At 43.9% G+C, this 24,385-nt stretch overlaps 1 protein-coding gene across 1 annotated transcript in view; it reads left to right on the forward strand.

Annotated features, from left to right (window-relative positions):
* The window catches only part of LOC124552672 (chondroadherin-like protein), a 186,806-nt gene that overhangs the window by 19,212 nt on the left and 143,209 nt on the right, over positions 1–24,385 (forward strand). Inside the window, exon 3 of the mRNA XM_047126996.1 lies at positions 22,293–22,392. Coding sequence (XP_046982952.1) covers positions 22,293–22,392 — 100 coding nt within the window. The remainder of the gene's footprint in view (positions 1–22,292; positions 22,393–24,385) is intronic.

A 24,385-nucleotide genomic window follows, 5' to 3' on the forward strand; every position in this document is an offset into this window, starting at 1 on the left:
ACTATGCACAGGCGTGAAATTGAAAAACTTTCCGAACTTTGTCAGACTGTTTCCAATCATGTGTAAGACTATATTAATGCTGAATGAGATTTTCACTCTGCAGCGGAGTGTGCGCTGATATGAAACTTCCTGGCAGATTAAAACTGTGTGCCCGACCGAGACTCGAACTCGGGACCTTTGCCTTTCGCAGGCAAGTGCTCTATCATCTGAGCTACCGAAGCACGACTCACGCCCGGTTCTCACAGCTTTACTTCTGCCAGTATCTCGTCTCCTACCTTCCAATTTAAAGAAGCTCTCCCGCGAACCTTGCAGAACTAGCACTCCTGAAGAAAAGGATACTGCGGAGACATGGCTTAGCCACAGCCTGGGGGACCTACCATGAAAGTGTGCAAATTTAGCAATGCGTGAAGATTCACAACGAAATTCAGTTAAAAATCATTCAGTGCCACACTTAAGTCAATTCAATTATCGACAGAAGCGGAAAAAGCAGGCAGTAACAAGTATAAAGTTCTACAAGAGTTTCATATCGACATCCACAGGGCGCCGATACAGAATAAAGGTAGCAATAAAATGTATTGGGGCGCGAGAATATCTTAAAATTTCTTTACTGATAGCCTATCTGCCTCCATCGAGATTAAAACCGAAAACAAACCAGACCTCCTTTGCAGTACCAAATACCTTTCACTACGCTAGCAGACAACCCAGGCAAACAGCCCTCTATTATTATCCCAGACAGGAATAAGCCGGCAATTTCGCAATGAAAATGGCAAAATGATCTGCAGTTTCTGTTGCGTAGAGCTTTGTAGACTCAAAAACATGAATTTTCTATCTTTATGTCACCGCTTATGTGACAATCTTTCGGGATGGTTATCGAAATAACAAAATACTGTTATTAGCGAGTAAATTTAGTAGGATAATTCTGCACCACCCCAAGAAATAAAGGGCTACATAGCTGCCAAACGTATTCTACAATGTTTCAAATTCTCCATTAGACTCGCCACAGCCAGAAAACGTTCATTAGCCGAAGTGTTTCTTAAGCTAGCTAGCAATGGGAATGCTCGCACTTGTAAAACGCGGTGGCATTAATACTGGGATCTGAATTACCACGTGTATAGGCAAATGGATTTTATTTGCATTCCTGTAAACGTGGTTTGGATCGAAAGCTTAGCTACGATTAATATGCTGATGTAAGAACTGCATCTAGAACATGTCGAATAAAGAGTGGGGGGAATTATTTATGCGGCCCTCATCTTCAGTAACGGTCGTAACTATTTTCGTTGTTAGGGTTTCGTCACCTAAATCGGTAAAAATGGAACCCTACTAGTCACACTTTCTTGACCGTCTGTCTGTCTACCCAACCTTTAAAACCTGTTTACCTCGAGTACGGGTAGACATAATAAACGGAAATCTATCGCACTTCGGTATACAGTCCCTTGGTGGTGTAAAAAAGTGAGCTTCTTTCATTTGTATCTTATATTTACGTGTTGTGTTTAACACACTAATCAGCATTAATATACTCTTACACATGATTGAAAACAATCTGAAAAAGTTCGGATAGTTTATCAATTTCACGCCTGTGCATAGTATGTTGGTAGCACGTCGTCGCCTTGCCTGTTATGCTGTGTAGCAGACTTTAAAGCTGTGCGGATCAGCATAACGAAAAGGCGAGGGGTCTCGCTCGTTTTGTCCACGACTGTACCACAGTTGCACTGTGTGCACATGTGGAAGGGAAGTGGGGAAAAAAAGGAAACGTACCTGGGTGAAGCCGTGGGTTTTACGACTACACGATAAAAGCATTCAACAAAATGTGTTACGTGAGCTTATAGTGGAGGACGTCAAGTCGTACATCAGTTACTTAAGAATGGATGAGCATACATTTCTGTACGTGCTCAGTGAAGTGTATCCTCATATCACAAATCACAATACTCACTTAAGAACTGCTATATCTGCAGAATACAGGCTCCGATTCCTTGCTACAGGAGAGAGTTAGTTTAGCTTAGGTTACGTCTCCAATCTTCTTTATCTGTTTTTGTATTCAGGGTGCCTCACGTTGTAAAGCGTCTCATCAGCTTCATACATCTCTCTTAATTTTGTAGTTGTCGGTACACACCAATTGTATTTACCGGCAATGTTTATAAAAACACTACAGATGACAGAACGCTGCACCGATGCTAGCGCTCCAAGTGGTAACATGTCACATTACAGTGAACAGAAGACAAGCGACTTCTTCGATCAAATCTACAGTCAGGCCCTAGATTTTATCAAATATTTGACGACATTTGACAAAGTTCCCTATTACACCATCAAATTTCTTTGACAAAGAAATTTGATAGTGTATTACCGGTCATAGGGATGAGCTAAATGTGACTTTTCCGATATCAGTGATTTCTGCGGATGCTACTTTTCAGTAACTGTGATTTTACATTGCAATATATCACACTTCAACATAGCAGTTCACGAATTCACAACTTCTGCACCGCACCAACGTTAAATTGCAATTTCTCCAACTTATGCGTAGATATTACACTGTGATTAGTCGCAAGTATGAACTAAGAGACACTGTCAAGTATATCTGCTTACTCGTATTTAGGGACAGAACTAAACTCTGACTTTCCGATATGAATGATTTTTGTGTATGTTAGTTTTCGGTAATTGCGATTTGTCGCACATTAAAAACGCATTTCACGAATCGACCATGTGTGCCCCTCAGCAGCATACCACCGTTAAATTATGATTTCTCCGAGTTCTGTGTAGACGATATGAAGATGGTATCTGTTCGTTCGGACATGTCCGAAAGAACAGATACTATCTTCATACACTACTGGCCATCAAAATTGCTACACCAAGAAGAAATGCAGATGATAAACGGGTATTCATTGGACAAATATATTATACTACAACTGTCATGTCATTACATTTTCACGCAATTTGGGTGCATAGATCCTAAGAAATCAGTACCCAGAACAACCCCTTCTGGCCGTAATAACGGCCTTGATACGCCTGGACATTGCGTCAAACAGAGCCTGGATGGCGTGTACAGGTACAGCTGCCCATGCAGCTTCAACACGATACCACAGTTCATCAAGATTAGTGACTGGCGTATTGTGACGAGACAGTTGCTCGGCCACCATTGACCAGACGTTTTCAATTGCTGAGAGATCTGGAGAATTTACTGTCCAGGGCTGCAGTCGAAATTTTCTGTATCCAGAAAGGCCCGTACAGAACCTGTAACATGCGGTCGTACATTATCCTGCTGCAATGTAGGGTTTCGCAGGGATCGAATGAAGGGTAGAGCCACGGGTCGTAACACATCTGAAATGTAACGTCCACTGTTCAAAGTGCCGTCAATGCGAACAAGAGGTGACCGAGACGTGTAACCAATGGCACCCCATACCATCACGCCGGGTGATACGCCAGTATGGCGATGACGAATACACGCTTCCAATGTGCGTTCACCGTGACGTCGCCAAACACGGATGCGACCATCATGATGCTGTAAACAGAACCTGGATTCATCCGAAAAAATGACAATTTGCCATTTGTGCACCCAGGTTCGTCGTTGAGTACACCATCGCAGGCGCTCCTGTCTGTGATGCAGCGTCAAGGGTAACCGCAGCCGTGGTCTCCGAGCGGATAGTCCGTGCTGCTGCAAACGTCGTCGAACTGTTCGTGCAGATGGTTGATGTCTTGCAAACGTCCCCATCTGTTGACTCAGGAATCGAGACGTAGCTGCACGATCCGTTACAGCCGTGCGGATAAGATGCCTGTCATCTCGACTGCTAGTCATACTTCTTAGGTAATAGAACCCAGTACGTTGTCCTCGATGGTGAGTGTTCATCGGAGGTGAGCGTGTCATTTGGAGTGCCCCAGGGAAGTGTGGTAGGTCCGCTGTTGTTTTCTATCTACTTAAATGAGCTTTTGGATAGGGTGGATAGCAATGTGCGGCTGTTTGCTGATGATGCTGTGGTGTACGGGAAGGTGTCGTCGTCGAGTGACTGTAGGAGGGTACAAGATAACTTGGACAGGGTTTGTGATTGGTGTAAAGAATGGCAGCTAACTCTAAATACAGATAAATGTAAATTAATGCTGATGAATAGGAAAAATAATCCAGTTATGTTTGAATACTCCATTAGTACTGTAGCGCTTGACACAGGCACGTCGAGTAAATATTTGGGAGTAACATAGCAGAGCGATATGAGGGGGGACAAGCATGTAATGGCAGTTGTGGGGAAGGCGGATAGTCGTCTTCGGTTCATTGGTAGAATTTTGGGAAGATGTGGTTCATCTGTAAAGGAGACCGCTAATAAAACACTAATACGACCTATTCTTGAGTACTGCTCGAGCGTTTGGGATTCCTATCATGGCGGTTTGAGGGAGGACATAGAAGCAATTCAGAGGTGGGCTGCTAGATTTGTTACTGGTAGGTTTTATCATCAGGCGAGTGTTACGGAAATGCTTCACGAACTCTGGTGGGAGTCGCTAGAGAAAAGGAGGCGTTCTTTTCGTGAACCAGCACATGAGGCTGACTGCAGTACAATTTTACTGCCGCCGACTTATATTTCGCGGAAAGACCACAAAGGTAAGAGAGATTAGGGCTCGTACAGAGGCATATAGGCAGTCATTTTTCCCTCGTTATGTTTGGGAGTGAAACAGGGAGAGAAGATGCTAGTTGTGGTACGAGGTACCGTGCGCCACGCGCCGTATGGTGGATTGCGGAGTATTTATGTAGATGTAGACGTTGGGATCGAGCACGGCGTTCCGTATTACCCTCCTGAACCCACCGATTCCATATTCTGGTAACAGTTATTGAGTCTCGACCAACGCGAGCAGCAATGTCGCGATACGATAAACCGCAGACACGATAGGCTACAATCCGACATTTATCAAAGTCAGAAACGTAATGGTACGCATTTCTGCTCCTTACACGAGGCATCTCAACGTTTCACCAGGGAACGCCGGTCAACTGCTGTTTATGTATGAGATATCGGTTGGAACCTTTCCTCATGTCAGCACGTTGTAGGTGTCGCCACCGGCGCCAACCTTGTGTGAATGCTCTGAAAAGCTAATCATTTGCATATCACAGCATCTTCTTCCTGTCGGTTACATTTCGCGTCTGTAGCACGTCATCTTCGTGGTGTAGCAGTTTCAATGCGCAGTAGTGTATATATAAAGCTTTGAGCAGAGGAAAGACAGTTTGAAGAAGTGTGTTGTGGCCAGTGGAGAATACTTTGAAGGTGATCAAAGTCTGGTTTGAAAACATTAAGGAGTAAAGACCTTATGACGTATTTCCCTATATTTTTAATTATTTTTTTTATTTTTTTGGGACCACCCTCGTTTTGACGCCCAACAGTACTGCGCAGAATGAACTATTGTGGAATATTATTGACAGTCTAGGGGGGGAGCTGAAGGTGCAGGCGGTCCACTGGAGAAGCCGTGTCGACGTCAGCGGAGCTGGTGGGTCTGGTGATGGGCGTGGGAGGGAGGGAGCAGGTAGTTTGGACGGCAGGCAGCTGTTAATGACGCGCGCACGCATTCCAGGCCGCTGCGTGACCCACATTGCGTGCGTGGGATTTACGGCTGCGGCTGCTGTTCGGGAAAGGCCTCGTGGCCGAAGTGGACACTGGTTTGACGCTGCCCGCCACAACACACTGTCTGTTGCGACGTTTTCATCTGATATACAGGGTGCAACTGGGATTAAAAACGAGACTGACACGAAGTGCAAAATGGCTAAACAGGAATGGTTGGAGGACAAACATAAGGATTTAGAAGCATATATCACTAGGGGGAAGACAGCCCGCCCGGTTGGCCGTGCAGTCTAAAGCCGTCGGCACACGGACCGTGTATCCAAACGTTGAGCGTTGAGCGTGCCGAGTTTCTGACGTCATAGCGTCGACACGATACTAGAAGATATCAGATAGATTATATAATGGTAAGACAGAGATTTAGGAACCAGGTTTTAAATTGTAAGACATTTCCAGGGGCAGATGTGGACTCTGACCACAATCTATTGGTTATGAACTGTAGATTAAAACTGAAGAAACTGCAGAGAGGTGGAAATTTCAGGAGATGGGACCTGGACAAACTGATTAAACCAGAGGTTGTACAAAGTTTCAGGCAGAGCATAATAGAACAATTGACAGGAATGGGGGAAAGAAATACAGTATAAGAAGAATGGGTAGCTTTGAGGGATGAAATAGTGAAGGCAGCAGAAGATCAAATAGGTAAAAAGAAGAGGGCTAGTAGAAACCCTTGGGTAATAGAAGAAATATTGAAATTAATTGATGAAAGGAGAAAATATAAAAATGCAGTAAATAAAGCAGGCAAAAAGGAATACAAACGTCTCAAAAATGAGATCGACAGGAAGTGCAAAATGGCTAAGCGGGGATGGCTAGAGGACAAATGTTAGGATGTAGAGGCTTGTCTCACTAGGGGTAAGATAGATACTGCCTACAGGAAAATTAAAGAGACCTTTGGAGAGAAGAGAACCACTTGTATGAATATCAAGAGCTCAGATGGCAACCCAGTTCTAAGCGAAGAAGGGAAACCAGAAAGGTGGAAGGACAATATTATGGAAATGGAAGAGAATGTAGATGAAGACGAAATGGGAGATACAATACTGCGTGAAGAGTTTGACAGAGCACTGAAAGACCTGAGTCGAAACAAGGCCCTGGGAGTAGACAACATTCCATTAGAACTACTGACGGCCTTGGGAGAGCCAGTCATGACAGAACTCTACCATCTGGTGAGCAATATGTATGAGATAGGCGAAATACCCTCAGACTTCAAGAAGAATATAATAATTCCAATCCCAAAGAAAGCAGGTGTTGACAGATGTGAAAATTACCGAACTATCAGTTGAATAAGTCACAGCTGCAAAATACTAACGCGAATTCTTTACAGACGAATGGAAAAACTAGTAGAAGCCGACCTTGGTGAAGATCAGTTTGGATTCCGTAGAAATATTGGAACACGTGGGGCAATACTGACCTTACGACTTATCTTAGAAGAAAGATTAAGGAAAGGCAAACCTACATTTCTAGCATTTGTAGACTTAGAGAAAGCTTTTGACAATGTTGACTGGAATACTTTCTTACAAAGTCTGAAGGTGGCAGGGGTAAAATACAGGGAGCGAAAGGCTATTTACAATTTGTACAGAAACCAGATGGCAGTTGTAAGAGTTCAGGGACATGAAAGGGAAGCAGTGGTTGGGAAGAGAGTGAGACAGGGTTAAGCCGTCGGCACACGGACCGTGCTGTCGAACGTCAACGTTGAGCGTGCCAAGTTCAACGTGCTGCTGAACGCTCAGGAACGATGCGACTCGTGCATACGGTACGTGGGCCCCAAACTTGGTATACGCGATCGCAACGCACTCCAGCGGCAGTTGAAGGATGTTTCTAGTTCGTAAAGCACACTGTATACTCAACGGGCGTGCGTAAAATTCCCACGTTAGCTCTATTAAAACGTACATTTCCTTCATCGTCCACGAAAAGGAAAGTACCATGTCTAATCAATAAGGACACAGGCTCATAAAAGTTCCATTACAAACAGTGCGGTGCAAATTTGGAATACTTCTCCGCGTAAGATAAACATTATTTCATCATTCCCACATTTTAGTAAAACCCAAGGTCAGTCTTACTTGATCACTGTTCCTACCCAATAGCAGAATCTTTGCAACGTGTGAATTACGAAGCGTAAAAGAAAAAGGAGCAAAATATCTTTATACAAGTAGCGCCAGCTGTCTAGTAGATTAAGCCAATCGAACAAAGTCACCCCTCAAAAAGAGGTGAGCTTTTATTTATATAACACCAAATATTATAACATATACTTATATGAAACTAATAATAAAGTATCAGAACCTAATAAAAACGTGAACGTTAGGAAAAAAATTTTGGAAGTGTTACGACGAGAACCACTGCCCCAACAAAAACTCAATCCCTGTTCAGAGACGTTACTCATTACGATACCCCAACAACAAATTCCTGGGGCTTATACATATGGTCTTACCCCTTGCTAAAAACATCAATCGTATATAATTATGTTACTAATTGAAATTTAACTATAACAAATTGTACCAAAAACAATGCGTTTTGGGTGGATCTTCAGTGTGTCGCTGCCTTCAAATAGCATACTCTCATAATACGCAAGTTACAATAATTCTTTTGCCACAAATGTGATGTTTCTCATTATTTTATTGGAACGAATAACACAGTTAACAACGGGTTTTCCAGTGATTCTCAATTTGCTGGTGCTCAGAAACGGCATATATATGTGCAGGCTTGAAATGAATGCCAATATGGCGCCTCACAACTCTGTACTGAAGGGAGACGGCGTGCGTGTGACGTAGGTGGCGTTGTGTCATCTCATTGGCCAACGCTCAGACGCACGCTCAGAATATCTGACATGCCAGATATTGCTCTGCACGTCCGGAAAGACTCCCGAACGTGCTATTCCACGCTGTTGTTGTTGTTGTGTTGTTGTGGTCTTCAGTCCTGAGACTGGTTTGATGCAGCTCTCCTTGCTACTCAATCCTGTGCAAGTTTCTTCATCTCCCAGTACTTACTGCAACCTACATCCTTCTGAATCTGCTTAGTGTATTCATCTCTTGGCCTCCCTCTACGATTTTTACCCTCTACGCTGCCCTCCAATGCTAAATTTGTGATCCCTTGATGCCTCAGAACATGTCCTACCAACCGATCCCTTCTTCTAGTCAAGTTGTGCCACAAACTTCTCTTCTCCCCAATCCTATTCAATACCTCCTCATTAGTTACGTGATCTAACCACCTTATCTGCAGCATTCTTCTGTAGCACCACATTTCGAAAGTTTCTATTCTCTTCTTGTTCACACTAGTTATCGTCCATGTTTCACTTCCATACATGGCTACACTCCATACAAATACTTTTAGAAACGACTTCCTGACACATAAATCAATACTCAGTGTTAACAAATTTCTCTTCTTCTGAAACACTCTCCTTGCCATTGCCAATCTACATTTTATTTACTCTCTACTTCGCCCATCATCAGTTATTTCGCTCTCCAAACAACAACCTCAAAGTTTTTACTTCTTCTCCATGAATTTGAATACCTACTCCGAATTTTTCTTTTGTTTCCTTTACTGCTTGCTCAATATACAGATTGAATAACATCGGGGAGAGGCTACAACCCTCTCTCACTCCTTTCCCAACCACTGCTTCCATTTCATGCCCCTCGACTCTTACAACTGCCATCTGGTTTCTGTACAAATTGTAAATAGCCTTTCGCTCCCTGTATTTTACCCCTGCCACCTTCAGAATTTAAGAGAGTATTCCAGTTAACGTTGTCAAAAGCTTTCTCTAAGTCTACAAATGCTAGAAACGTACGTTTGCCTTTTCTTAACCTTTCTTCTAAGATAAGTCGTAAGGTTAGTATTGCCTCACGTGTTCCAACATTTCTACGGAATTCAAACTGATCTTCCCCGAGGTCCGCTTCTACCAGTTTTTCCATTCGTCTGTAAAGAATTCACATATGTCAACACCTGCTTTCTTTGGGATTGGAATTATTATATTCTTCTTGAAGTCTGAGGGTATTTCGCCTGTCTCATACATCTTGCTCACCAAATGGTAGAGTTTTGTCAGGACTGGCTCTCCCAAGGCCGTCAGTAGTTCTAATGGAATGTTGTCTACTCCCGGGGCCTTGTTTCGACTCAGGTCTTTCAGTGCTCTGTCAAACTCTTCACGCAGTATCTTATCTCCCATTTCGTCTTCATCTACATCCTCTTCCATTTCCATAATATTGTCCTCAAGTACTTCGCCCTTGTATAAACCCTCTATATACTCCTTCCACCTTTCTGCCTTCCCTTCTTTGCTTAGAACCGGGGTGCCATCTGAGCTCTTGATATTCATACAAGTGGTTCTCTTCTCTCCAAAGGTCTCTTTAATTTTCCTGTAGGCAGTATCTACCTTACCCCTAGTGAGACAAGCCTCTACATCCTTACATTTGTCCTCTAGCCATCCCTGCTTAGCCATTTTGCACTTCCTGTCGATTTCATTTTTGAGACGTTTGTATTCCTTTTTGCCTGCTTCATTTACTGCATTTTTATATTTTCTCCTTTCATCAATTAAATTCAATATTTCTTCTGTTATCCAAGAGTTTCTATTAGCCCTCGTCTTTTTACCTACTTGATCCTCTGCTGCCTTCACTACTTCATCCCTCAGAGCTACCCATTCTTCTTCTACTGTATTTCTTTCCCCCATTCCTGTCAATTGTTCCCTTATGCTCTCCCTGAAACTCTCTACAACCTCTGGTTCTTTCAGTTTATCCAGGTCCCATCTCCTTAAATTCCCACCTTTTTGCAGTTTCTTCAGTTTCAATCTGCAGATCATAACCAATAGATTGTGGTCAGAATCCACATCTGCCCCTGGAAATGTCTTACAATTTAAAACCTGGTTCCTAAATCTCTGTCTTACCATTATATAATCTATCTGATACCTTTTAGTATCTCCAGGATTCTTCCAGGTATACAACCTTCTTTTATGATTCTTGAACCAAGTGTTAGCTATGTTTAAGTTTTTCTCTGTGCAAAATTCTACAAGGCGGCTTCCTCTTTCATTTCTTCCCCCCAATCCATATTCGCCTGCTATGTTTCCTTCTCTCCCTTTTCCTACTGACGAATTCCAGTCACCCATGACTATTAAATTTTCGTCTCCCTTCCTACCTGAATAATTTCTTTTATCTCGTCATACATTTCATCAATTTCTTCATCATCTGCAGAGCTAGTTGGCATATAAACTTGTACTACTGTAGTAGGCATGGGCTTTGTGTCTATCTTGGCCACAATAATGCGTTCATTATGCTGTTTGTAGTAGCTAACCCGCACTCCTATTTTTTTATTCATTATTAAACCTAGTCCTGCATTACCCCTATTTGATTTTGTATTTATAACCCTGTAATCACCTGACCAAAAGTCTTGTTCCTCCTGCCACCGAACTTCACTAATTTCCACTATATCTAACTTTAACCTATCCATTTCCCTTTTTAAATTTTCTAACCTACCTGCCCGATTAAGGGATCTGACATTCCACGCTCCAATCCGTAGAACGCCAGTTTTCTTTCTCCTGATAACGACGTCCTCTTGAGTAGTCCCCGGCCGGAGATCCGAATGGGGGACTATTTTACCTCCGGAATATTTTACCCAAGAGGACGCCATCATCATTTAATCATACAGTAAAACTGCATGTCCTCGGGAAAAATTATGGCTGTAGTTTCCCCTTGCTTTCAGCCATTCGCAGTACCAGCACAGCAAGGCCGTTTTGGTTAATGTTACAAGGCCAGATCAGTCAATCATCCAGACTGTTGCCCCTGCAACTACTGAAAAGGCTGCTGCCCCTCTTCAGGAACCACATGTTTGTCTGGCCTCTCAACAGATACCCCTCCGTTGTGGTTGCACCTACGGTACGGCCATCTGTATCGCTGAGGCACGCAAGCCTCCCCACCAACGGCAAGGTCCATGGTTCATAGGGGGGAAGCAGGTGCTAACAGGTGTGAATAATACCGGACTGTCACTTTAATAAGTCACGGTTACAAAATACTAACACGAATTTCTTAGAGAAGAATGGAAATACTGGTAAAAGGCGCCCTCAGGGAGGATCACTTCGGATTCCGGAGAAACGCAGAAATACCTGAGGCAGTATTGACCCTACAACTTATCTTAGAGGATAGGCTACCGAAAGGATAACCTACATTTATAGTATTTCTAGTCAGAGAACGGTTTTGACCATGTTGACTGCAATACTGTCATTAAACTTCCTGAGGTAGCTGGGACGAAATACTGTAACCGGGAGGCTATTCAAAAATGTTCAGATGGCTCTAAGCACTTTGGGACATCTGAGGTCATCAGTCCCCTAGACTTAGATCTACGTAAACCTAAACAACCTAAGGACATCACACACATCCATGCCCGAGGCAGGATTCGAACCTGCGACCGTAGCAGCAGCGCGGTTTCGGACTGAAGCGTCTAAAACTGCTCGTCCACAGCGGCCGACGAAAGGCTATTTACAAGGTGTAAAAACTATGTCGAGAGGCATGAAAGGAAAGCAGTGGCTGTGAAGGGAATGAAACAGGATTTTAGCCTATCCCCAATGTTATTAAATCGGTACATTGAGCGAGAAGTAAAGGAGAGCAAAGAAAAATTTGGAGCAGGAATCAAAGTCCAGGCAGAAGAAGTAAGATCTTTGAGATTATCCAGTGATATTGGAATTCTGTCAGGGACAGAAAAGGTCTTGGAAGAGCAGATGAATGAAATGAACAGTGTCTTCAAAATAGGATATAAGACGAAAATTAACAAAAGCAGAACAAAGATCATTACATATAGTTGAATTAAATCAAGTGACGCTGAGGGAATTGGATTATTAAACAAGACACTAAAATTAGTAGATCAGTTTTGCTATTCAGGCAGCAAAATAATTGATGATGGACGATGTAGAGAGGTTATAAAATGTAGACTGGCAACGCCAAAAAAACCGTTTCTGAAAAATAGAAATTTCTTAGATTATAGCTTTAAGTGGTGGTGGTGGTTAGTGTTTAACGTCCCGTCGACAACGAGGTCATTAGAGACGGAGCGCAAGCTCGGGTTAGGGAAGGATTGGGAAGGAAATCGGCCGTGCCCTTTCAAAGGAACCATCTCGGCATTCGCCTGAAACGATTTAGGGAAATCACGGAAAACCTAAATCAGGATGGCCGGAGACGGGATTGAACCGTCGTCCTCCCGAATGCGAGTCCAGTGTGCTAACCACTGCGCCACCTCGCTCGGTATATAGCTTTAAGTGCCAGGACGTCTCTTCTGAAGGTATTCGTCTGTGGTGTATGGAAGTGAAACATGGACGATAAACAGTTTAGCCAAGAAGAGAACAGGGGCTTTTGAAGTGTAATGCTACAGTAGAATGCTGACGGGTAGACTTCGTAACTAATGATGTACTTACTAGAATTACGGAGAAGAAAACATTGGTGGCAAAACCTGACTGGAAGAAGGGATCGATTGATAGGACACATTCTGTAACCTCCAGGGATTACCAGTTTGATATTGGAGGGGAAGTGTGAGGGCTAAAAGTCGTGGAGGAAGACCAACAGATGAATACAGTAAGCAGATTCAGAAGGATGTAGGTTGCAGTAGTTACTGGGAGATGAAGCTTGCACAGGATAGAGTAGCATGGGAAACTGCATCATACCTGTCTTCAGACTGAAGACCTCAACAGCAGCAACAACAACAACAACAACAACTAGGATAGGTCATCTTTACTTCACTAGTTTTCCCGTATTTTGACTGTATTTTTTTCAGTTTCCTGACTCACGCGTTTAAGAACATTTCTCCCGTACTTCATACAAATATACAGGGTGTCAGGAAAGTCTTTCCCTGATTACACAAATTGATAACTCAGGCTAGAAGTATGATACAAATATGAAACTGGTGTCTAATTGTTTACAAACTATCAAAGTTTTTTTCACACATCACTACTCCACTGACAAAAAAGGTCGCTTCGTCGGAAAAGGCGTCTGAGATAACCATCATCGTTCTCAATACGTGATAGCATTTCGACCGCAAAGTCATATCGACGTGTACTGTCATTGGGCAACAAGGCCTGAACTATTTGCACTTTGTATGCACGGAACAATAAACGTTTCTGTAAAATATCGCGGAGAGGGCTTTTTGGCATCTGTAATTCACGTGAGGCCCTGCGCACCGATTTCTTCGGACTTGGCAGAAAAGACTGCCTTACAGCTTCCACCCTGTCTGCTGAGGTTCTCGGTCGACCAGACCTCGGAAGGTCAGCAACCGATCCTGTGTTCTTGAACTTCTCATACCAGGCTTTAATGCTCTTGACATCAGGTGGATTCCTTCCAAATGTTGTCTGGAGGAGTCTCTGCACTGTGGTTGGTGCTCGTGTCTCATGGTACCACAGGACACACTGTGCCTTCTCATTGGTTAACATGGCTTCTTGGGCACTGCACCTCATCCACTACTTACGTACTGCGAACACAAAACAGAAAAAAAACTTTGATAGTTGTAAACAATTTTCTTCTTTGCTTAACCAGAAAAATTAATTTCAGTGGGCTACAAGACTTTTTAAAATATTTTGAACGTGATGTAAATGGAGATAAACTGTATGATGAGTTCTGAAGTGTGAGGGAAATTTTAAAGGGTAATGTCAGTCTTGCTGGCAAAGTTTGTGAGAAATAGGTGTCTGTGTTTTGTGATTCTAAATACAAAGGAATTAGCGTACAGATTTTGAAAAAAAAAGTCGCTGTGTTTTCTTACGAGTATCCTACGATCTGATGCCCACACAGAGTGTCTTCAGTTATAAGTATTTAGTGGACAGATGTGAGAAACATTAAAACTGAAATGCAAATTATAACAAATTTCAATTTAATCTCTTAAGAATTTTGTCAAATATGTGAATGATCGGTTTCTTTCCGAATGCAAGTTAGATTGTAAATATTTGTAACCGTGTTCGGCAATTCTAGTGTTTTATGTATTTTAAGTGCATGAGATTAAAAGTTCCATTAGACTCATTAAAGGAAAAAAATTAAATAGTATAGGAAACGTCGATAGGGTAGTGTTACATCGTACATCGTGTAGCATGTTAGCAGTTTTTAGAATCTCCTTTATTTTCAGTTAGAAAACCTGGTAATCCTACGTGTAACAAAAAGGTATGTCCAAACTTCCTATTATAACACCGCTGATAAGAAGAGTGTCCATGTCAGTCGTAGATAAAACTTTATGCATGGAGCAGTAAAATAAAAAAAAAATGCACAGCCGGCAAATCCACAGTGCTTACGGAGTATGTGGCTAATTATTATGGATCGCAAGTGTTGCGATGTCAGGTAGAGAGTACACATGTCAAGTGAGGTGGTCTCCCGATTTGTCGAGCTGGAAACCCTCGTCTCGGGTGAGCAGGTTGTCTGCTACCTGCACTTCCACAGCTTCCTTGACCACTGAATCCCAGTAGGATCAGGCTGTAGCCAGTATTTTAACTTTCCCATACTCGGTGAAATGTCCTGTGGAAATACAGTATTCAGCCTCTGCAGATTTATTGCATTGTAGAAGACGGGTTTATAGCTAGTGCTCAATCAAATGTTCTGTACAGTGCGTATAGTTTGCTCTTTGTACTTATAATTTACTGTACTGTCAAAGAACTTCAAATGAACCCGCCTTTAGTAAAAGTTAGAGTTGCGCTCTACAGCTCGATAGGTTTGGTACAATACGCAACTGACCTAGTAAATCGTAGGATTTTTTTATTTTTATTTTTTTATTTGGCCTTTGAGTGTGTACTCAATTTTGCCATCGGCAACACATAGTGACAATGTACACATAATTGAATAAACAAATACAGAAATGCATATTTACAAGAATAAAAAGCTTAACTGTTACAGTTTTGTACATAATGTTTTAAAAATTGAATTGAATTGGAAAATAATTAAAAGTGTCTTGGCTTACAATTCACACCACTTCTGAAATATCTTCATCAGCAAGATATATTTATAATTTATGTACAGTAGGATTACCGGTAATACTGGTACGAAAAGAAACAAATGAATGTGTCAGAGAAACTGGAAGCCGACAATTTCTCTCTCCTCCCCCCCCCCCCCCCCCCCGCCACCTATTTTTTTACGTAATTGCAACAGCACATCGTTCATTGTTAAACAGCACATCTTTCAGCGTTAGTCCACTGTGTATTTTATATCCTTACAAATATAAATTACGTTTTATAAGTAATAAAAACTAGTTGATCGTGTAACTTCTGGATTTTTATGTAAGCAAAGCAATTACTTTTGATGGAAGTACAGTTTACATGTACAGACATAAAATTATTGTTCTTCTTTTGTACTCAATAGGGCATTCCTGATCAAAGGTAAGAGCTTCCTGTTATTACTGATAAGTGCGAAAGTCCTTGTGAGTAACAGAAACATGTTTTAATACAAGCTTGACAAAGTATTGAAGCGATATTATTTGACATGTTTTTGGTTTGCGTTGTTGTACTATTGTTTGGGGAATTGCATTGTCTTACGCTGTAAAATTATGAGAGGGTGAATCAAATGAAAACCTTAAATATTTTTTTAAATATTATTGTGCAGAAGTGGTACAAAGCTGTATCACATTTCAACATAATCTCCCCCACGCTCAATGCAAGTCCTCCAGGGCTTACAACGTGCATAAATTCCTTTAGAAAAAAAAATTCTTTTGGTAGTCCGCGCAACTACTCATGCACCGCGTGGCGTACATCTTCATCAGAACGGAACTTCTTTCCTCCCATTCCGTCCTTGAGTGGTCCAAACATATGGAAAGCATTTGGGGCAAGGTCTGGTGACTATGGTGCAGGTCTGTGGTTGTTGCAACTGTTGTACGGGCAATGTGGGGCCTCGCATTGTCATGTTGCAAAAGGACACCTGCTGACAGCAATCCACGTCGCTTTGATTTGATTGCAGGCCGCAGATAATTTTTTAGGAGATCTGTGTATGATGCACTGGTGACAGTGGTCCCTCTAGGCATGTAATGCTCCAAAATGACGCCTTTTTCGTCCCAAAAGAGAGTCAGAATAACCTTCCCTGCTGATGGTTCTGTTCGGACCTTTTTTGGTTTTGGTGATGCGGAATGGCGCCGTTCCTTGCTCGCTCTGTTCGTTTCCGGTTGGTGGAAGTGAACCAGGTTTCGTCCCCAGTAACGATTCTAGCAAGGAAGCCATCACCTTCTCGTTCAAAGCGCCGAAGAAGTTCTTCACAAGCATCAACACGTCGTTCTCTCATTTCAGGAGTCAGCTGCCGTGGCACCCATCTTGCAGACACTTTGTGAAACTGGAGCACATCATGCACAGTGTGGCGTGCTGACCCATGACTAATCTGTAAACATGCTGCAATGTCATTCAGTGTCACTCGGCGGTTTTCCTTCACTATGGCTTCAACTGCTGCAATGTTCTGTGGGGTCACAACTCGTTGTGCCTGACCTGGACGAGGAGCATCTTCCACTGAAGTCACACCATTTGCGAACTTCCTACTCCATTCGTAGACTTATTGCTGTGACAAACACGCATCACCGTACTGAACCTTCATTCGTCGATGAATTTCATAGGTTTCACACCTTCACTACGGAAACACCGAATAACAGAACGCTGTTCTTCCCTGGTGCAAGTCGCAAGTGGGGCGGCCATCTTTATACTGATACTGCGACGGTATGTGAGCATCTGCACTATGCTGCCACCTTCAGGCCGTTCTGCACGCTGTTTGTAGCACGCTTACGAACTTACAGGATGTTGTTGTTGTGGTCTTCAGTCCTGAGACTGGTTTGATGCAGCTCCCCATGCTACTCTATCCTGTGCAAGCCTCTTCATCTCCCAGTCCCTACTGCAGCCTTCATCCATCTGAATCTGCTTAGTGTATTCATCTCTTGGTCTCCCTCTACGATTTTTACCCTCCACGCTGCCCTCCAGTACTAAATTGGTGATCCCTAGATGCCTCAAGAACATGTCATACCAACCGGTCCCTTCTTCCTGTCAAGTTGTGCCACAAACTCCTCCCCAATTATGTTCAGTACGTCCTCATTAGTTATGTGATCTACCCATCTAATCTTCAGCATTCTTCTGTAGCACCACATTTCGAAAGCTTCTATTCTCTTCTTGTCTAAGCTATTTATCGTCCATGTTTCACTTCCATACATGGCTACACTCCATACAAATACTTTCAGAAACGACTTCCTGACACTTAAATCTATACTCGATGTTAACAAATTTCTCTTCTTCAGAAACGCTTTCCTTGCCATTGCCAGTCTACATTTTATATCCTCTCTACTTCGACCATCATCAGTTATTTTGCTCCCCAAATAGCAAAACTCCTTTACTACTTTAAGTGTCTCATTTCCTAATCTAATTCCCGCAGCATCACCCGACATAATTCGACTACATTCCATTATCCTCGTTTTGCTTCTGTTGATGTTCATCTTATACCCTCCTTTCAAGACACTGTCTATTCCGTTCAACTGCTCTTCCAAGTCCTTTGCTGTCTCTTACAGGATAACGGCGCGAAATTTCGTTTTGTTATTGCAAGTTTAAGGTTTTCATTAGACTCACCCTCGTAAATAAGAAAAAAGTTCATAAGTGATAAGTAAAAGGCGAAACATGTCTGGGAGAAATTAAATAAATTGCAGCGAGAGACGGTGGTATTTATTTTCAGAATGAATATTGCACGAATGATGTCTGCACTTTCCCAGTTAAGCATTAAGAAAAAGCAGTGGTAGCTTCCAAAGCTGTAGTGAACTGCCGCTACCGCCTTGTAAGAACGCGATGCTCTGACCGTGGACATTTGACAGTTCGTGCTTTACGACCAGCCTGTATTCCTTGCAAAGTCCTGAACGCCAGCCGGTAAACAAACCGCATACCGGTCTGTCCCACAATACAGCTACGTCCACTAGCCCGTCCCTTTCGTGTTACGGAGCCGTTGTCACGGGAGCCGGAGCACATCCTCCAGCAGCTAACAGCCCTGGACTACTTTCTGGAGGCGCTCATCTGAATAACGCTTTCCGGTTCCGGTTTGCATACGCGCTCCAGCGCGTGGGAGCCTCAGGAGGAAGGAAGGAAAGTGGCAACATCCCGCGAAGTTCCCAGCCGCGGAAAGCGCGGGGCGATCTCATTCCACGTCAGGAAGAACGGGCCGACACTGTGCGAACTTGCTTGCCGGAGGCAATTATCACGCGAGCAGCGAGACAAATCGTGCTGTGAATGTAGTTTACGTGCGATGTTGTTCAGTCTGTATAGTGAACAAAGAGCAGAGGAAACGAAGTACAATTTTGGAAACAGCGATCGTGTGAGACCCAACTCGCTTTATTCGTTCATGTGACCCAGAAAATATTAGATACAGGCTCCCAGGCAGATGCTATTTTTCTTGGCTTCCGGAAGGCGTTCGATACAGTTCCGCACTGTCGCCTGATAAACAAAGTAAGAGGCTACGGAATATCAGACCAGCTGTGTGGCTGGATTGAAGAGTTTTTAGCAAACAGGACACAGCATGTTGTTATCAATGGAGAGACGTCTACAGACGTTAAAGTAACCTCTGGCGTGCCACAGGGGAGTGTTATGGGACCATTGCTTTTCACAATATATATAAATGACCTAGTAGATAGTGTCGGAAGTTCCATGCGGCTTTTCGCGGATGATGCTGTAGTAAACAGAGAAGTTGCAGCATTAGAAAATTGTAGCGAAATGCAGGAAGATCTGCAGCGGATAGGCACTTGGTGCAGGGAGTGGCAACTGACCCTTAACATAGACAAATTTAATGTGTTGCGAATACATAGAAAGAAGTATCCTTTATTGTATGATTATATGATAGTGGAACAAACACTGGTAGCAGTTAGTTCTGTAAAATATCTGGGAGTATGCGTGCGGAACGATTTGAAGTGGAATGATCATATAAAATTAATTGTTGGTAAGGCGGGTACCAGGTTGAGATTCGTTGGGAGAGTCCTACGAAAATGTAGTCCATCAACAAAGGAGGTGGCTTACAAAACACTCGTTCGACCTATACTCGAGTATTGCTCATCAGTGTGGGACCCGTACCAGGTCGGGTTGACAGAGGAGATAGAGAAGATCCAAAGAAGAGCGGCACGTTTCATCACAGGGTTATTTGGTAAGCGTGATAGCGTTCCGGAGATGTTCAGCAAACTCTAGTGTGGCCGAGCGGTTCTAGGCGCTACAGTCTGGAACCGCGCTGCTGCTACGGTCGCAGGTTCGAATCCTGCCTCGGGCATGGATGTGTGTGATGTCGTTAGGTTAGTTAGGTTTAAGTAGTTCTAAGTTCTAGGGGACTGATGACCTCAGAAGTTGTCCCATAGTGCTCAGAGCCATTTTTTCTGCATGAGGTATCGAATATATTGCTTCCCCCTACTTATACCTCCCGAGGGGATCACGAATGTAAAATTAAATAGATTCGAGCGCGCGCGGAGGCTTTCCGGCAGTCGTTCTTCCCGCGAACCATACGCGACTGGAACAGGAAAGGGAGGTAATGACAGTGGCACGTAAAGTGCCCTCCGCCACACACTGTTGGGTGGCTTGCGGAGTATAAATGTAGATGTAGATGTAGAAAGAGAATTAGCGTTCGGAGAGAAGAAATAAGAACACTGAAGCGTGCCGATGACATTGTAATGAGGTCGGAGGCGACAACCGACTTCAAAGAGCAGTGGCAAGTAGTGGACAGTGTGTTGAAAGGAAGATATACACTGAAAAGCCAAAGAAACTGGTACACCTGCTTAATATCGTGTAGGGCCCCCGCGAGCTCGCAGAAGTGCCGCAGCACGACGTGGCGTGGACTCGACTAATGTCTGAAGTAGTGCTGGAGGGAACTGACACCATGAATCCTGCAGGGATGTCCAGAAATCAGTAACAGTACGAGGGGGCGGAGATCTCATCTGAACAGCACGTTACAAACCATCCCAGATATGCTCAATAATGTTCATGTCTGGGGTGGTTACGGCCAGTGGAAGTGTTTAAATTCCGAAGTGTGTTCCTGGAGCCACTATCTAGCAATTCTGGACGTGTGAGGTGTCGCATTGTCCTGTTGGAATTGCCAAAGTCCGTCGGCATGCACAGTGGACATGAACAGGTGCAGGGGATCAGACAGGATGCCGGCGTACCTGTCACTGTCAGAGTTGTATCTAGACGTATTAGCCGTACCTTATCACTCCAACTGCACCATTACAGAGACTGCACCAGATTTCGTGTTTGGTCAAGCGTGAGCAATCGCGGAACCCATCTTGGGGATAGCTTTCTCATGTCCAAATGTTTATGCAAAATATTATGTACCCATTCATTCGAGATGCCCAGATCACTAGCAATCTCACGCACCTTAATTCTTCTGTCATCCATCACCATATCATGGATTTTATTAATGATTTATGGAGTCGTAACCTCCACATGGCGTCGAGAACATTTAGCATCACTTGTGCCCATATGGCCACTCTGAAAATTTTTATCAAGCTTCTCTTTAGTCTCCTGAGGCGTTTTGCCTTTCATGAAGTAATGTTTCATCACCATACGAAATTCTTTTTCGTCCATTTTTCGACAATCACTCGACTTCCTTGCTTCACACGAATGCCAAACACAATTAAATAGACCAATATGGCTGAAACTTGGTGTGCGTTCTTTCCAAAGATGCTACAAACTAGACATGACCTCGATACGCGCCGGTGGTGCCATCTCTCGGACTTTTCAAACGCCCCCACCAGAGGGGTGTAAACTGTGTGTAAAATGGGGGCCAGTTATCCTTCCTCCCATAATGCCGCACCATACATTAGCCCGCCAAGGTCGCTGATGTTCCACTTGTCGCAGCCATCGTCGATTTTCCGTTGACCAATAGTGCATATTTTGCCGGTTTACGTTACCGCTGTTGGTAAATGACGCTTCGTCGCTAAATAGAACGCGTGCAAAAAATCTGTCATCGTCCCGTAATTTCTCTTGTGCCCAGTGGCAGAACTAAACACGACGTTCAAAGTCGTCGCCATGCAATTCCTGGTGCATAGAAATATGGTACGGGTGCAATCGATGTTGATATAGCGTTCTCAACCCCGACGTTTTTGAGATTCCCGATTCTCGCGCAATTGGTCAGCTACTGATGTGCGGATTAGCCGCGACAGCAGCTAAAACACCTACTTGGGCATCATCATTTGTTGCAGGTCGTGGCTGACGTTTCAGATGTGGCTGAACACTTCCTGTTTCCTTAAATAATGTAAGTATCCGGCGAACTGTCCGGACTCTTGGATGATGTCGTCCAGGATACCGAGCAGCATACATAGCACACGCCCGTTGGGCATTTTGATCACAGGAGCCATACATCAACACCATATCGACCTTTTCCGCAATTGGTAAACGGTCCATTTTAACACGGGTAATGTATCACGAAGCAAATACCGTCCGCACTGACGGAATGTTACGTGATACCACGTACTTATACGTTTGTGACTATTACAGCGCCATCTATCACAAAGCGAAAAATGTGGTTCAGCTAAAACATTCGTATTTCAACCGTAGCGCCATCTGTTTTCCCCTTCAAGCTAGACGAGTTTCGTTCTTTTTAGTTTTTTCGTTTGACGCTTATTTCGTGAGATATTTGGCCCGGTCACTATCAATGGACCACCCTGTAGAGTGACCTAGTGCTTGAGGGTGTTAACTTTTTTTTTTTTTTTCAGCATATGTTCCAACTGAAGCAGTAGATCGTCGCAGTTCATCTCGGATTTGTGACGACAGCGGCGAACTGACATGTTGGCCTTCCCTGTGTGTTGCAGGAGCTGCTGCTGGACGGCAACGCGCTGTCTGAGGTCCCCGCTTCGTCCCTCAACGGACCCCGGGCGCTGTCCGTGCTGTCGCTGTCCGGAAACCGCATAGGTAGGGACGCCACTGCGCCTTAATGGCGCCAGCAATAGCTCAGGGAGACCAGCGGACGGCGTTACCCAGCGAATTTCACGTTACACGCATCATTTGTACAATTAATCGTAATTATGTAGGACGGGCAATTGTACACTACTGGCCATTAAAATTGCTACAACAAGAAGAATCGGGTATTCATTGGACAAATATATTATACTAGAACTGACATGTGATTACATTTTCACGCAGTTTGGGTGCATAGATCGTGAGAAATCAATGCCAAGAACAACCACCTCTGGCCGTAATAACGGCCTTGATACGCCTGGGCATTGAGTCAAACAGAGCTTGGATGGCGTGTACAGGTATAGCTGCCCATGCAGCTTCGACACGATACCACAGTTCATCAAGAGTAGTGACTGGCGAATTGTGACGAGCCAGTTGCTCGGCCACCATTAACCAGACGTTTTCAATTGGTGAGAGATCTGGAGAATGTACTGGCCATGGCAGCAGTCGAACATTTTCTGTATCCGTAAAGGCCTCTACAGGATCTGCATTATGCGGTCGTGCATTATCCTGCTGAAATGTAGAGTTTCGCAGGGATCGAATGAAGGGTAGAGCCACGGGACGTAACACATCTGACATGTAACGTCTACTGTTCAAAGTGCCGTCAATGCGAACAAGAGATGACCGAGACGCGTAACCGATGGCACCCCATACCATCACGCCGGGTGATACGCCAGTACGGCGATGACGAATACACGCTTCCAATGTGCGTTCACCGCGATTTCGCCAAACACGGATGCGACCATCATGATGCTGTAAACAGAACCTGGATTCATCCCAAAAAATGACGTTTTGCCATTCGTGCACCCAGGTTCGTCGTCGAGTACACCATCGCAGGCGCTCCTGTCTGTGATGCAGCGTCACGGGTAACGGCAGCTATGGTCTCCGAGCTGATAGTCCATGCAGCTGCAAACGTCGTCCAACTGTTCGTGCAGACGGTTGTTGTCTTGAAAACGTCCCCATCTGTTGACTCAGGGATCGAGACGTGGCTGCACGATCCGTTATAGCCGTGCGGGTAAGATGCCTGTCATCTCGACTGTGAGTGATACGAGGCCGTTGGGATCCAGCACGGCGTTCCGTATTACCCTCCTGATTCCATATTCTGCTAACAGTCATTGGATCTCGACCAACGCGAGCAGCAATGTCGCGGTACGATAAACCGCAATCTCGATAGGCTACAATCCGACCTTTATCAAAGTCGGAAACGTGATGGTACGCATTTCTCCTCCTTACACGAGGCATCACAACAACGTTTCACCAGAGTCAACTGCTGTTTGTGTATGAGAAATCGGTTGGAAACTTTCCTAATGTCAGCACGTTTTTGGTGTGGCCACCGGCGCCAACCTTGTGTGCATGCTCTGAAAAGCTAATTATTTGCATATCACAGCATCTTCTTCCTGTCGGTTAAATCTCGCGTCTTTAGTACGTCATCTTCATAGTGTAGCAATTTTAATGGCCAGTAGTGTACGTTCGTAGTATACATTTGTACCTATGAGTTTCGTTCAGTAAATAATCAGTACACCTCTAAATCTCTCACGGATCGAGCTCCTACGCGTAAGGCGGCCTCAAACATGAGTTAATGTGTCAAACATTGCATTACATTGGAAGTACTTTTTGTTCCAGTTGATTCATTCTGAGGGTATCCTCCAGGATGTAGAACATGGCACAAAAACGAAAAATACGAGGGTGGTTTGAAAGGTTCTCGGAATCACCACGACACGTCAGCGCTAGCGCAACGAGTTGTTTACGTTTTATTCATTGGACTGTTGCCTGTCAACACGAGCCACGTAAGTGCTCTGGGAAGACAGCCGGGGATGGTGACGTGGCTATGTTGTTCCCGTGTAGTGATTAAGTACTTCGTGAAGAAAGGTATGAAAGCAAAGGACATTCACACAGATTTCCACAATACACTGGGGGACTCTGCTCCTTCATATTCAACTGTTGCCAA

This window comes from Schistocerca americana, chromosome 10, assembly GCF_021461395.2.
Source record: "Schistocerca americana isolate TAMUIC-IGC-003095 chromosome 10, iqSchAmer2.1, whole genome shotgun sequence".
Lineage (NCBI taxonomy): Eukaryota > Metazoa > Arthropoda > Insecta > Orthoptera > Acrididae > Schistocerca > Schistocerca americana.